Here is a 16,361-nt window from a genome sequence, read left to right as displayed (position 1 = left end):
TGAAATACAGCTATCCCTAAACATAAATAGTTCAGTACTTTATTTTGTTGGTCGAGAAAGACAACCTCATTGTAAGCACTGCAGTTTAGAATGATGCTGTGTTTAGAATCATAGAATCATTCAGTTTGGTAAAGACCTCTAAGATCATGTAGTAAAACCTTTAACCTAGTGCTAAAATCCACCACTAAACCATGCTATTAAGTTCTAAACCTACATATTTCTTGAAGACTTCCAGGGATGGTGACTCAGCCACTTCCCTGGGCAGCCTATTCCAATGCTGCACAACTCTTTCAGTAAAGAAATTTCTCCTAATATCCAACCTAAAGCTCCCCTGGCACAACTGGAGGCCATTTCCTCTCATCTTATCACTTGGGATATAAGTCGCAAATCCCTTGCTAGTCTTCGTGTGCTGTTGCATGCTGTTTAATGTCTGTTTGTTCTCTTGCAAGGACATTTTCTGCTCATCTCCTTAGGGAAAAGACCAGTGCAATGGGACCAGTTGATTACCTCGAGTAAGCAACTGTAACCAAGCAAAGATAATTTGTAGGCTGAATGTTTTTAAGTTTACTTATATGGTTTCCTTGTAAGAAATTACTTAATATTCTTATTCCTCTAGCAAAATGACAAATAAGAAGAAAATGTGATAACTCAATAAAAAAAATGTAGAACAATTCATCCAGAAGTACGTATTAATTTCAGACACATAAATATGTACTTTTTTTTTTTTTTTACAGAGCTCCCTTAGCAGCAATTGTTTAAGAAAACTCAATTATATTGTTAGAAAGTCATGTTATTTACATACTTTAGCTAAGTGTCTGTCGGGAAGACTGTTTTGAACAAGTACCTTTCACAACTCTTTCTTCAGGGATGCAGAAATTAAGAGCTCTCCAGAAGGTCATGAATATGTGCACTGCCTTATGTAACTATAATGGCCCCAGAAGGACCAGTGGGTAGAATGGCACCCCATTGCAGTGGGTGATGGCAGAGCACAGGCTGTGCTAGAAGACTGCAGCCCTGGCAGGATAAGGTACATGCAGAAAGCTTGGAGCTTCTCTATGCAGGTGCAGGAGTATCAGCCTAGCCAGGAAAGTAGACCTGGGAATCCCTAAATTTAAGGGTCAAGTTAGCTTTGAAGGCTTGCACTCAGGCTCTTGGAAAGATTAGGGGCATCTATTTAGTCAGGCTGGAAGACAAAGAGGTGAGTTTCATGCTGACTTCAAGAGTAAGGTTGTGAATTTGTTTACTTCCAATTTGCTAATCTTTGTGTGCTGTTAGTTATTTAATGACTGTTTTTCTCCTGTAAGGAAATGTTCTGCTCATCCCCCTAGGGAAAAGACCAGTGCAGTGGGACCAGTTGATTACTGTGAATAAGCAACTGTAACCAAGCAAAGACAATTTGTAGGCTGAACATTTTTAAGTCAGAAACTGTAGAGAGATTATAACTAATGAACTCATTGACAAAAATAAGGGGGAAAAATTGTGAATGATGTGCCTTAAAGAGGAAAGAGTTAGGGTGGCACTTCTGTTTTGACAAATACTGTAAAAGCTCTTCTGTCCATTGCTCTCTCCAGAGCAAATCTCCTTACCAGCCGTGTGATGAGGGATGTGGAGAAAGGAACATTATCCATAGATAATATATAACTGTTTGCAGACTACTGAAATGTTTACCTAAACATGTGCTTTCTCACAAGCTGGTACATGGTCTTTCATGTGCTAGGAAAAAAAAAAAAAAAAGAGAGAGAGAAAGAGGGGGAGAGGGGAGTTAGAAAGATAGATCTACTATAATTCTCCCACTACATGTAGATTGCATGTGGGTGAAATTCAGCCTGGGCTGTAGCAGCATCAAGCCTGATACTTGGGTATACCAGCCCCTGAGTGTGTGGCTGAGGGATATTTAGTTCAAACAGGTGCCCATTTGTGTAGATTTATCACATCCTACTTCTTCCTTCTCTTTACCACCCATTAGCGTCAGCTAGAGCCCTGCATCCAGCTTTGGTCAGTCAGCCACTCTGTCCAGCTATGCACCTTCATCTAGGGGAGACAGTTACAGAGTGCATAAATTGGGCACAGATCCTGGAAAGATTTACTTTTTGAGCATATACAAAATTTTATTTTAATATGTTGTAACTGGAATACAGACATGCTAAAACATTTGTAGCATATTCATCCTTCTACATGGCAAACAAAGTGGCCAAGGAAATATGAATAAACATCCCATGTGGACACAAAGACACTAAAGTGGCATGCCTACACTGAAGTAACAGGTGCAATGTATCTGAGTTACCTTTAAGCTACCCACAAACAGATAAGTGTGCATGCCTCCAGAAACAGTGATCAGGCTCTCTGAGACACCAGGGATGTATGCATCTCGACAGAGCTTCACATAACTGAGTCTATCAGTACCCCAGCCAACTACTTCGAAGCTAGCTTGAGGATGGCTGTGTAAGTTGTGATCATGCCTTAGATTGCAGTATAAACTTCAAAATCCTGTGCAAGTCTCTTAAACGTAGGCTAGTGTCCTCTAATCTTCTTGTTACTGGCTTTTTTCTCCGGGACATACTGCTTGTTATTCAGTACTGACCTTACCTTCAGTTCCAAGAAAAGAGATACGGGGCTTCCATTTCCATATACAGATACAGTCCTATCAGAGACATCATCAGCATCAACATCATTATCAAATGTTTCCCATGGGACAGAACATTTTAAAACCATTTTGGAAAACCTAATTTTCCTATGTGAAATTGTTGCTTTTCATCACTTTGAATGGAAAATTGGAAGCAGTTGCATGTAATTGTTTTTCTCTACATTCACAAACTATTTCTGCAATTTTTTTCTACTCACAAAACTTACAATAAAAGAGGAAATTATTTACCTTCTTTTTCACTTTCATGGGTTATCTTTACCCTCATTTTTTTTCCCTAATGGGAAAAGTTTCTGTAGTGTTAATATAAAGTTTTCAGTGCAACTCTTTGTTCTAGGCACCAATTCAATACATTTTATTCTGTTATTCTTTCTCAGCTAGGAGTTACAGAAAATTAGAAGGTTAATTTTTTTGGTGTTTGTCCTGGGAACTTATTCTAGTGGTAACAAGCAAATTTGCAGGTTGCAGCACAGCAATATATGGGATATTTGTACTCATCTCTTGTAGTGCTAGTATGTACACAGAAAGCCTAACATGCACTAGCTATGTGTGATGAGCAATGCTCCCACCTCGTGGTCAGATCATAACCCTGCGTTTCAATAACACATTTCTCTCTGCAGTGCAACAGCAAATAATATAATACAATATAATACAATATGATATATAATACAATATAATACAAGCAATATGATATAATTAATATAATATAATTTATAATATAAATCCTTTTGAATGTACAGTCTCTATGAAGAGTACATAACAGGCTTACCAGAAATTTAGACCTTAGCTTCTTTCGATTTTATTAAAATATGCTGTTGCTTAACAGCAGTAAAAAGCCTTTCCTAAGGTTCAGTACGTTGCCCATGCCAACCCATAGAGCTGCCTTTTGGTCTTAATTTTTCTTGACAATAATTCCTTGATCAGCAAGTGCAAAATTCCTTGATTAGAAAGGTAAAGTACAGGGCCTTCATTTCTTTCTGTCCTTGCTGGTACCAAAAATCAAGTGTTTGTGATGGCAGAGTAGCTGGCACAGAGCATTGTTATCTGAGAATACCTTTGGTGTAGAAATTTTTTTGAGAGAACTTGTAATGGTGATGTCATGGAGCCATGATGATGGCTTCACATTTACTGCAAATATAGTTGAATTAACATGATTCTCCCCAGCTTCATTCAAGGAGAATGCAACTTTTCACAAAGCTGTTCAGCCAATTAATAATTATCTGTCTTTGCAGCCTTCTGCAGATAGAGTTTTCAGTAGTGCATTACATGTGTTGGTCTAGGCAAGACCAATGCATAGCAATGAACACTTGGACTTCTGACAAAGTCCTGATCCTGTAATCTGCATAATGCCAATGTTGTTTTAAATGAGGCTATACAAGTGTATAAATGAACATTCACCTATTTAGGTAAAAACATAGATTTCTGGTCATATACATACTAGAGCCATCTCTATTTCTATTCAGAAAGATAGGCTGATTTCTCCAGTATAGTCAGAAGCAAAAAGCCTTTTTCAGTTTGTAATGCCAACATATTGGACTCCTTTCTGTTATGTAGTGCTCTTGATATTGTATGTTAGAATCCAGCAGCAGTGGCAAACTGGAGTTACAATAGTTGAAGACTATTTCTAAAGACAATTTCCTTCCTCTTCTTCTTTTATGGCCTGTTATCTGAATTACATTAGAGGTTATTGCCCTAGATCAGAAACTGGAGATCATTGTACTACTGTCCTCTGGAAAAGCTTGCCTCAATGCATGAGGACATTTTCCAATCCAAAAGGATGTATTTCACCATAGCTTATCTCTGCTGAACAATTGCTCCATAGTAGTGCAATATAGGATAGTTGGAGGGAGAAAAACCTTCTGTTCTTTTAAAATCCTTTCTGTGCTCTTTTTACAAAAAATGTGTGTTGTATTTAGCAAGTGACACCTAAGGCAAGTTGGAATTTGCATAGACGGATGTATTCTGAGAAGCCTTTATGCAGTTTTAATATTAAATAGAAGATGAACATGATGTGATGCGATCTTTGAAGCTAAATGCAAAATACATTGTTAGCATCCTCACTTCAGGAATATTACATCACCATGGCATGCATACTTGATGAGAATACAGGGAAGACATGGAGAGCTACCTTGCATAAATATGCGTATGTTTTTGCAGGTTGTTTGTTTCACGACTCTGTGTGTAAATCTTATGGAAAGCACCTGGTTTTCCTTTGAGACTTTTATGTGTCTCTTTTTCGGCTTGTTTTCCAGGACCATAGTTCAAGCCATGCCATGTATTTAGGACGTCCTTAGGACTTGGTCCAAAAGCTTGATTGATTTTTACTTCTGCTTTACATAAAGTCACAGAATGTGGATTGTGTGACAAGTTGCAAACTCAGAGGTGGCATTTGGTTTAATTTCAGATTCATGTGAATATTTGGAGTATCCAGATGCATGGTGTAAAAAAATCAGTAGGTACCTAAGTGTGTTTTTGAATAGCCAACTTCACAGGGAGCATTTTCAGGTTACCTTTTATTCTTTGGATGTAGTTCCATTCAGAGATAGCTCCTCAGGGATAACATCCATGGCACTAGAGGTATAGCGGAAATGTGTAACTTGTGCAGTACATTGTGGCAATTCATCCTTGATTTTGCACCGTCAACCATTTCATTGCACCATTCAGGGAATGGAGCTGTGATCTTGCTTCTGTTATAGTCCTTATCCCATTTAGGATAATTTGCATGTGCAATGATGTATAGAAAGTTTTGCTTCAGCAAGAGGCCAGTCCTTCTTGCTCCCTCCCTCCATAAATTTATGTTCGATCCAGTAACAATCAGGCCTCTTGTTTTCCCTGTGCAACACTTAGTCACAAAAGAGAAACAAGATCATTTCTTATGGGAACGGTTGAAGGGAAGGAAGAATATTAAATAGCTCCTCAAAAGAGGTTAGTGATCTTTAGTTTTTACCTTGTCTGTTCTGCATGGAACAACTAGTTTCCAACTTGAGCAGACCAGCTATAGGTATCTTACTAAACAAGGACTCTGACAAGGTAGTTTAAGTAGAAGCATTAAGAAGAGGGAAGAAATCAACAGAATGGAAATACAAAGGTAAAGACTCCACTCTATAAACTGCCAGCTCAGTGCTTGGTGGGTGGGTACTTTCATGACCTCTGCTTTGTGCGCCTGGTCTCTCTCTGGTGCAGAAGCAAAGAGACATTAGTCCCTTGGGCTGACAGTATTTGAGTATGTCCTGTTCAGTTTGCAGAAGCTGGACAAAAAGGAGAGTCACTTTACAGGTTAGTTTTCTGAGACTCTAATACCCTAATAGCAATCTTTATTATTTATTACCATTAATCAATCCATCTCTAGTTTCATTCTTTTCTCTGCTTCTGAACTGCTTCTTAGGTATTTTTAATATCACAACCTGGGACTTGTTGAAAGAATCTTTCATTTCCTATCCACACCCCCGCCATGCACCAAAAAAAACACTATCCAACTTTTTTTTCTTGCCATGAGAGAAAGAAAGCAATTACTTCTGTCTGACCCAGAGCTAAGGATTATCCTAATTTTTCAGTTTAGTCACTCAAAGAAGCAATTATTTGCTCAGTGCTAATTACAAAATTCTTACTCGTATCTTTGCCTGAAAACTTTGTAGGCTTCAATTATCATTCTGCCTATGCAGCTCATCCCTTTTGTGACTTGAAAAGCACTAAGGTTTTAGTTTGCATCCATGACAGAACAGGTTTTTATGAAAAACATGATCTAGCATTTACCTCAAATGTGTTCAGAGGTTTGAGTTATTTTTGATTATCAAATGTAGAATAAGCTTTCGCACTTTTTCCTGTAGGCTTCTTTGCATAGTGAGTGTTTAATTTCTTTCCTACACGCTTTATTAGGAAATTCAAATGTATTTGGTGTAACCAAACTTTTGCCAATGTATCCATTGCTCTTTTCTCTGCAGTTAAGTATGTCTATAATGTACTAGTAATCATACAACATATGTTAAAATAAAACTAATCTTTTTCTTCCATCACTGAAATGATTTCAGGTCAAGTGTAATGCAAGCCGTCAAGCAAACATAAAATTCAAGATCAATGTGAACAGGAATAGAAATTGTTTGAAGTCATGAATGATTTAGGGATAATTATGTGCCAAAACTCAAAAATCAGAATACCTTCTATGCTAATGTCTTTCCCCCTCAGCAACATAAATGTTAAGCACTTGGGACGTCTGCTAAATTAGAATGATGGTATTTAAATTCAGTTACAAAACAAGTATTTAAAATTTTCTCCCAACAGTATTTATATATTTCTTTCCCTTGGTTTAAACAGGACTCATGCACCTTTGAGTAATATTCTGTTCCCTTTGGAAAAAATAATCATTACAAAATTTCTCATCCATAAAAAAGACAGATAATGGAGATTAATTAACTTGTAATATGTATCTGTTTTTTATTTCACTGATCTTCTGAACTTTGTTTCTTAGGCCTCATTCGTCTCTGATGCAACAGAAGCAAGAGAATAGCATAACTATGCAGAATTTACTTCTTCTTGTTAATTTTCTTTAAAAATGCTTTCAAAATGGTTTTAACAGGAGAAAGAATCATCCAGTAATGAGAACTGAGCACTCAGATTTTGGACATCTTCCTTTTATTCAGAGCTCCAGAAGTAGCTGTAACAGTGCTTCTCAGACAGGGACATGTACAACTGAGCACATTTTAACATTCAGGGGAGACAAGAAATACCCAGGCTTTTGGGGATGTGCTCATAAAATGAAGGGGTCACTCCTGCAAGATGCTGAGTGAGTCAACAAAAGAAATTAAACAGATGACAAGGTCCTATGGAAATTGTTTAGTGATCTGCGCCACCAGCTGAAAATATTTGCACTGTTTGTAGTATTAAGGATAACTTCATTTTGGATTATGGGTTATCTGAGACACATTTACTCAGACCGTTACTTCCCCTCATTTTGCACTGCATCAGTAGTAATCATTTTATGACATTGGTTGCCATACAACAATTTGTCATTTTTGTTGTCATTTCCCCCAGTGCCTGGATAGAGCAGAATGAGGGGAGAGAACAGGCTTTGAATTAGTATTATTCTAAAAAAACTAGGCTTATCTGTTGTGATTAAAGTTTATTGTATTTGAAGTGTTAGAAATTTAAGTAAGAAGTGGGTTTATATTCCAAATTTTAAGCAGTCTGAGTGTTTCTAAACTTCCATGAATGCTGGAAATTTGGAAAAAAAAATGTGTCTCAGGAAAGAGCTTCATAGAAATGTGATGTTTGATGCAAGTTTTTACTTGTTTGGGAAATTCTGTATTTTGTTTCAAAATTTGAGCATTTGATTTTTTTTTTTCAGTTTTATGCAATATTTTAAAATCTGTTGTGAGGGGTTTTGTTTTGTTTTCTTTTAAATAAGTGAAGGTAGAGACTACTTTCAAATACGATATCAGCTTTCCTGCAAATACGCAATGTTGATGGGTCAGACCAAAAGTCTCTTTAGCTCTCCATCACCTACTTTACAACATTTCATAGCAGAGATTTTAATGAAGAAATAATAAAGACAGAGCAACACCTTCCTTCTATAACTTTCTGTCTTCCTCAGAGGAACAAGGTAGAGGACAAATCTTTGACTTGAATAGCCTTTGATGGATTTTTTTCCATTACTTTGTCTAATTATCCTTTGAGTCCTGGTACACTAGTGTACTGGGCACTCTGAGGCAACACAATTTAAAATTTAAGTGGGCATTATATTAAAAGTCACATCTTTTTATTTGTTTCAAGTTTACTGCTTGATAATTTCATTTGATAACCGCCTTCCTGCACTATAAAAAGCAGTGAATAATTGTTCTCTATTCACCTTCTCAATGCTTATCACAATTTCATTTGCCTTTTATTAGATTCTTCCCACAGCTCTCCCTTTTCAGGCTATAGAGTCATTGTGCACATAAACTTTGCATATTTAACTTTGCTTCAGGTGAAACCCCTCTGATATCTGCTGTTTATGTTAGAACGTAAAACTGACAGTCAGTGTTATGCACTATTGTTACTGGGATGCAATGATTTTAATAGAAATGAGAAAACCTGTAGGGTTCTTTTTTTCCCCTAAATTTTCAAGAACAAAGTATACAAAAAACAAAAATGTTCATTTAAAAGTGATTGTATGCTGAAATTGTTGGTTACTATCTTTATGATTTCGTATCATAAAAGCATGACAAGTCACCCCCGTAGGGGGTTAAATAAGGATGAATACTACTAACTGAGGCTCTCTTCCTCAGCTTTTTCCATGATTAAAACAGAAACCCAAAAATATGTTGGGGTAGTAGTACCTCACGGGCAGAGTTATTTGTCAGTGTGGTGGGGTTCTGCTATCCTGTAGAAGTGCTCATACAGCATGCCAAACAGGTAAGTATTCACACATGCTAAGCACTTCTTTTTCACAAATGTACTGCAAGTTTGCCACAGTCTTCTTAGAAAGTCTGAGTGTGTAATCCTGGATGTCTGTGATATCATCTTGTGCTTCCCTCATTATCAAAAATGGTTGTAACGTTTAAGGAAAACATTTGAGAAACATATTTAAGAAAAGGAAATAGGAACGATGTAATAACCTCACAAACTTGATGTTCACGTTGGAAGTGGTCTTGGTGCTTTCCAAAGCAAGCTAAGTAGTTTATGGAAAAAACATACAAACAAACAAAAACACTAAATCCTTATTCCACATCACACTGCCCTGCAGCCTACATTCAGCATCCAGTTTTTAGGAGATAAGATAGCAGAATTTTCTTTTAAATGAAACTTGGAAACCGTGGGGCTCAATCTTGTCTTCACAGCATAGCCCTGCATAGGAGGACACAGGGAGTTGTCTTGAGCTCTCCACGGGAAGCACTTTGTTTTCAGCAACTCGGGAGGAAGGGATGGAGGGAAAGGGCAGGCCCTTGGCTGGATTGGCAGGGCAGCCACCTTCAAAAACAGTACGGAGAGAGGTCAGCTCTATACTTCCAGCTGGCCCAACAAGCACAGTACCTGAAATGTGTGATTGGAGAGGAGTGTGAGTCATTACAGAGCAGGTGTAGTTCCTGAGTCAGTCTAAACTCTCACCTCAGCCGAAATGCGTCTTGGGCTCTGTTCCTGTTTTCCAACTGGGTAGCAGATTGTGCAAGTTTGCATTAGACAGGCATAATAAATGCCAACTGTTAAAATGGGTAGTTCTTGCAAGGCCTTGGACTCCAAAACATTTGTTTTATCACAAAAAGAGAGGCAAATGTGTGAGATTAATCACTGATTGTGCAAAACTGACAGCCAGCTTCCTTGCTGTACGGATACAGTTGTATGCTGTGTGAAGGAAAAGACAAATGTAGTATATTTTCACTTCAGTATGTCAGACCATATAGTAACATAGTAAGAATATATATTTGTAGTCCAAAGAGCACATGTTAAAGAGCATGTTAAAAATGCCCTAGTGTTAACTACAAGCTGATAGCAGAAATGGACTTCATATTCTTGCAGTGGGATCTGGTATCTCATGAAGAGCTGTAGAAGTCACTGGCATTTCATTTGTGATCAAGGTGAGGGCCAATAGTCAACCCTGACAAACAAAATAAACTCAACAGTGACACTGAAGGACAGAAACATGTATTCAGATGAGGCTATTTCAGTTAATGAATTTCAATATATGCCAAGTGATCTACAAGTCTTCCAGTGTACAGAGCACTGAATATTTATTCTTTTTCCTCTTTCAATTACCTCCGTTAATATGTATTAATACTTGCACAGGATCTATTGTGCTGAAATGAAAAAGAAGCTGAATCATATCCAAAGTTAAGGTAGTTTTAGGGAACCTACATTGTATCCAAAGGAAACTCAGCCAGCAAGCCAAAACCTTTCTTTCTGGGTCAGTATCTTCTCTTTTAAAGATGTCTAATGATACATCTCACAGGATTATTGTGATCCTGTTAATGACAGTAAATCAGGCCGAACTTTTTAGATGGGAGACATCAAGAAAGTGTAGCACTATTGTTATGGCTGCTGCTACTGCCCATTGAAGATTACACTGTCTGTAGTGCTGGCAGTGTGACAACTCAGTCTAAACAAATCCAATGAAATGCTAAAAGCTTAATTCTTCACAACAGTGTCTTTAGACTCACATCAGTGAGCTAGATATTGTTGTAGCAACTTACAGGGGACCATCCTGAAAGAAGATCCCCTGCTAACTACGTGGTAGAAGAAAATGATACCAAGTCGAGCCACTGCTATGCATTAGAGATGATGCAATCTAGCAGCAAAATCTTAGATATTTGTTTTGTTGATTCTTTTTGCCTTTGCTTAAATAAATAAATAAATAAGCCAAAAGCATATTCTTGAAGACAAGAGAAGCTGGTTTTCTGAAACGGACACAAAGAGATTCTGATATGATCACATTTTCTGAGGCATGCACAGCCTTGCAGGTAAATTCATCTGTCCCTGGATTGAGACTCCTTGCCTGAGAGATTCTTTCAAATGCGCTTTCAAACTCTGCTGACATAAGTGTTGTTAGAGTAACAGTAGCTAAGCAGAGTGCCAGGCATACTCAGAGAAACTGGCTTGGCCAATATAGAGTAAAATATTCATGTTCCTGTTGGAAGCTGTTCCAGAGGATTCCTTGAGAAGGGTGTGAGGAAGGTTTCTTGCCCATATTTCTTCTTCAAGGCGATTTATTCATTGTGAAGATTCCTTTGTGGCATAACTATATAGAAATCAACCTGTCATTATTCAGGTTAACATTAGTCAAATATAGCCTAATTTTGAGGTCAAGGGGATTTGGTAGTATTCACCCAAAGAGTTAATTCTATTAGCTCCATTTAATCATTCTACGTTTCTCAAGAGATCAAGGAATTTAATTATCTAAGGCAAATATAAACTCCTAAGTGGGTCCTGAATATTTTTATATCGTATCTTTGCTGTGAGAGATGGTTTCATAAATAACTTGTTTCTAGATACCTGACTTGTCAGAAGTTCCTTGTACAGGAAGACAGCCCGTTATTACACTATGGCTAGGAGTAATACTGACAAACTTCTCACAGGGATATTTTTCCTTCTGTTGTGAATGTGTAGCTCTGATATTGTCTTTTGCTGTTATTTGCTCCTAGATGTCATACTCAAGAACCTATTAGACTTTATTTGGGCTGAATACTCTCAACGAGAAGATGGCTTCTCTCCACCAACATGTATTTTGATATTGTATATTGTTTTGGTATTTTCTAGTCAACACCTACAGATATTATACAAAGATTGGCGACATTACTCGCTACCCTGGGCAAATAGTTGCTGGAGATTAGCAAATTGCAACCAAATTTACACAGCATCATAATTGGATCAGAGGTACAATTTTGCACTTACTGTATTAAGTCAGCTTTCTGTTACAGACAAGTCAAGCAGAATGTAATATGCACATCCTTTCTTAGGTCTCAAACACCCATCCATCCTGGAGGCTCTGCTTGTCATTGCAAACTATTAGGGAGACAGGAGCTTTTTAAAAAATAGTACACTTCTGTGTTTGGAGCATTTCCTTTTTATCACCCCAAACCATATGTACAATGTTGTTGCTTTTATGAACAAAAAAGTACTGAAATAGCTAGTGAGCAAGGGTAATCAGAGAGCTCTAAAGCAAAGAAACTTACTGGGACCTCTTGATCTAAGCAGGATGAATTCTGTTACACGATCCCAATGTTGTCAAAGGTTTAATTTCTGCTGGATTAGCCATAGAGCAATGGATTTCACTTTGTGTAAGACAAAATGATATTTCCACACAAGTCAATAAGAGGTATAGATTTCATGCAACTCACCTTGTGGCCTTTCAACAGTTAAGCAAAACTACAGTGCTTCGAGGGAATGAGTCTGTCTAAACTGATGTCCTTCATTTTCTCTCCCAGATCACCTGCTCCTTGGACACAGGGAAGAAAGGCAGCATTTGACACTTTTCCTTTTTCTTTTTTTTTTCCAGATACAGAAGAGTAAAAATATATATTAAAAAAAAGAGACTGCAAATTTCTTTCATCATTTTAGCTGAGCTTCTTCATTCCTGTTCTCCTCCTCCTTCCGCAAAGACCAGTTTATGAGGAAGGCGTTAAACAACTTCCAAAACACTCCTCCTCCCACTGGCTACTTCACAGCTAATGACTCCGGGTTCTAGGGTGGGGGCCTTGTTTTGGGGGGGTCAGATTTATTTTTGTTTGTTTGTTTGTGTATGTGTGCATTTTTTATTGTTTGGGGGAGATTTTTTCTTAAAAAAAAAATCTGGTGATTTCCTGATGCAAATGGTTCCATTTTCTGGACAGGTGGAGCTCATAGATGAATCATCTTTGAAAAATGGTATTGCCCTTTGCTATGTCTCAGCTTGTGAAACCAACATTAAGATGATGCAAAAGAATTTCAAAAAAAAAAAAAGAAAACTTCCCTTTTACTCTTCTTCTTTTTCCCCAAGAGTTTTTTTTTTTCCAATTGCTGATAGACATAATTTGACATCACTTTTACCCTTGCCTTAAAAGATTTTACGCATAAGAATGGTCAATTTGTAGAGTCAATTTACCATTTGTTAAGATTTTATGTTATTCATGGATGTTACAATGATAAGCAAAATATTTTTGCTTCTAAACAGCAGGCAGACTCACTCAACCCTTGATTTTATTGTGTTTTTGCAGTTAGTAAAATGAAAGAAATAATCAATGAAAGTGATATTCCCTTAGGGCAAATTTTGTTGTCAGGCTCTGACAGTATGTACTAATGTACTGCTTGATGTGCCTGCTTTGACTTGAGATTACAGATAATGAGCCGTTTCCCACATTTATTCATTGGCTGTCAGTGACCACCCTTTGTCTGGCCTAAAGATCTAAGAGAAGAAGGGCAGCAGGGAATCACACAGATCAATTCTTACTTTCATCTCAGTGTGATATTTCTTTCATCACTGACTGAATGGACAGGACAAAGGAAGGAAAAGCATGGCTGGAGAAGTACAGACAAACGAAAACAAAATGAGAAAGTGTGTCCTAAATACACTGCTGGAGTCAGTGAATCAAACTGTCTCATCCAGTGGAGTTAGACACATGGACAGGAGCCATCATTTTAGCCCACTTTAGAGAAAAAATGTTAAAAAACTCACTCAGGCCTTGATTCAGGAGGGTATGTTTTTATGAGAAATGTCTAATATATGTAAGTGCTTTCTGGATTGGAATCTTAGTAAGGATCCAGTTAATTGTGAGTAATTTTACATGTCCATGTGGAAATCAAGACACACGTGCATACACATTCAGGTTTTTTTCTGCATAACTTCACTCAGGATATGGTCTTGCTGTGTTAGTCATGTATGTATTTTGCAAGGAATCACACTGCTGTCATGGCTCTTTGCTATGTGGAGAACATGCAAAACATTGGCTTAGGAAGGCCACTCTTTGGTGTTTCCTTTTCATATTCAAAAGCACAGGAATTCACCACCAGCCTATATTAGAGCTTGGGCCTCTGTTCCTCCTTAAAATGTGCATGTACGGGGATGAGCTTCACATAACACTAGCAAAAATCACAGCAGTCAGCTCAGCGTAAATCTGCATTTAAACATGAATACCTTCTCACTCAGGAGTGTTTGTATTTGGGGTTTTAATTATTGAGGCTAGAGACATTTTGAGTTCTTTTTTTGGACACCAGAGTTTGATCAAAGCCAGAGACTTAGATTAGGTTCATGCTGTGAAAAGGTTGCACTTAAATCACATGTTTTCAGAAGGCAGATGTACAAAAATAACTCTAACAGTTCTTAGATATCACCATTGGCATCACTCTACCAGCTCATTTGAATAAAGTAAATATAAAGGCACATAGTGTTTCCAGTATTGAGCTCCTGCTGCAGTGGTAGCTCTGTGTGCCTTCCAGGGTAGATTTTGTGAAAAAAGAAGGGGTGCTATTAGGTAGTACCAAGCACCCCAGTCAGCACTGAGTACACTCCGTGCCGTGTGACAGGGAGAGGGCTGTGCCACCACGCAGCACTGTCCCACCTCCTCTTTCCCCCCACCATCAGCATTCATCCCCTGGTTAAGTGCAGTAGACTATGACTTCCAGCCTGGACCAGGCTCTCTGAAGGGACATCACTGATGAAATATCAATAATGCAGAATGAAATACCGCAGCAATGACTCAGTCCCAGCTTCGTCAGACTCCTCCCTGAAGTCAGGGAGAACATATTGTGACCAAGAGTTTGGTCAGAGGTGCAGGATGATTTAGTCAATACTTTCTAAGTTACCTTTACCTAACATACTGTGACTAAAGATGCCTTAGTCGTGCATAGTAGAATAATTTTAAAAAGAAATCTAAATCTTTTTCTTCATCTGCTTCTGTTTTGTTTCTTTCTGAGACTAACTTCTTTCAGATGGCAAAGCAAGACTGCTTAATTCACAGATGGTCAGTTCTTGTTCCTTATGAACTGGCACAAAAGTATGAGGTCAAGCTGGAAAATATTTTTCCTGGATTGCCAGGGTTATTTGCCACTGGCAGGAGCTAATAAGGGAAGTGGCAGATGTACTGCCTCTCAGGGACTGCAGATCAGAACTGGATGCCACTCTAGAAGAGATGCTGTAGTCAGAGAGAAGTTACTGATCTCAGCACACAGGTTTGCAGTAAAATGTTTTGCAATATACAGTTAGTCAGTCACTGCTAGCTCTAACATTTTCCTGCTCTTTTAAATTCATCTGAATTTGGTACAGTGGATTATTAGCATTTTTTAGATTTTTTTTTTTTTAATTGTCACTTAAAAAAATCCCCATTAAATCTCTTCTATTAGCTTGGAAACATACAAAGTGAAAGTGAAATCTAGGAACTGATATCCTACAAAGACACTAGGCCAGATGAAAGGAGCTCATGGAGTCCCATCCCAGATCACACCTACATTAGCATACCCAGAGCCCCCCTGCCTCCCTGGAACACTCTGCAGCATTGTGCTAGTGCATTGTGAGCCAAGGAATGGTATGCTTAGACACCTCCCAGTTAAACTAGAGATCAGCCACTGTGCAATTGTGTAAAAAATAATAAAAGTGAAAAGAAAAAATACAGAACTGCTTTCTCTTATTTTATTCCATGAAAGAAAAAAAGAAGGAGAAAAAAAAAAAAAAACAGAGGAAAACGATTAGATGTTTATCTGCTAATGGCATGGCCTATGTTTATAAAGAGTGAGAAAGGATTTCTGTTGTTGCATCCTTACCTAATTTTTGCCTGGATGTATAGAAATTATGTTTTTCAATGCCTTCCTTTTAGGTGCCTCAGTTAGACTATACAATTAATGAATAAGGCAGAAATATTGCAGATATAGGACCCATACTGCTGGCCCCAGGCTGAAAACCTACAGAATTACTTGGGAGGTCCTACTGGTAGGCACCAAGCATCCTGGTGTCAGAGTGCATCTAACGAGCTGAGAAGCTGTGTGATAAAGATGGCATGCTTCCACCTCTACGTGGGGGTATTTGGTGCTCTTGGAAAATTCTTCCCTGCTGGAAGGGCACCAGGCATCTTTTCCATCCCCAAAACTGTTGTGTAATATGAGAGGGTGAATCCAGACACTTCTCCCCGTTAAGACAAGCAGGATACCATTGCAGGTATCCTTGTCAGTGTTTCCTTCTTTAACTGGAACTGGTGTTCAGGGAATTAGCAGGTATTTGATTCATGGTGATGTAGTGGTGCTTGAACTCCTGGACACACATTAAATAAACAAACATACAAAAAAAGTG

The 16,361-nt window shown here is 38.0% G+C and overlaps 1 protein-coding gene across 17 annotated transcripts in view; it reads left to right on the top strand.

Annotated features, from left to right (window-relative positions):
• Window positions 1-16,361, top strand: part of PDE1C (phosphodiesterase 1C) — a 318,847-nt gene that overhangs the window by 286,687 nt on the left and 15,799 nt on the right. For 3 of the 17 annotated variants that reach the window (XM_040546323.1, XM_040546327.1, XM_040546328.1), the window contains one exon: window positions 12,603-15,732. The exons of 10 other annotated variants lie outside the window; for them this stretch is intronic. In XM_040546323.1, coding sequence (XP_040402257.1) covers window positions 12,603-12,616 — 14 coding nt within the window. In that variant the 3' untranslated portion in view covers window positions 12,617-15,732. Of the gene's footprint in view, window positions 1-11,748; window positions 12,117-12,602; window positions 15,733-16,361 lie in introns of those variants that run through there. 4 more of the 17 variants (XM_040546318.1, XM_040546319.1, XM_040546324.1 and 1 more) reach the window with 4 other exon arrangements.

This window comes from Cygnus olor, chromosome 2, assembly GCF_009769625.2.
Source record: "Cygnus olor isolate bCygOlo1 chromosome 2, bCygOlo1.pri.v2, whole genome shotgun sequence".
Taxonomy (NCBI): domain Eukaryota; kingdom Metazoa; phylum Chordata; class Aves; order Anseriformes; family Anatidae; genus Cygnus; species Cygnus olor.
This window is presented reverse-complemented; position numbering and strand designations above follow the sequence as displayed.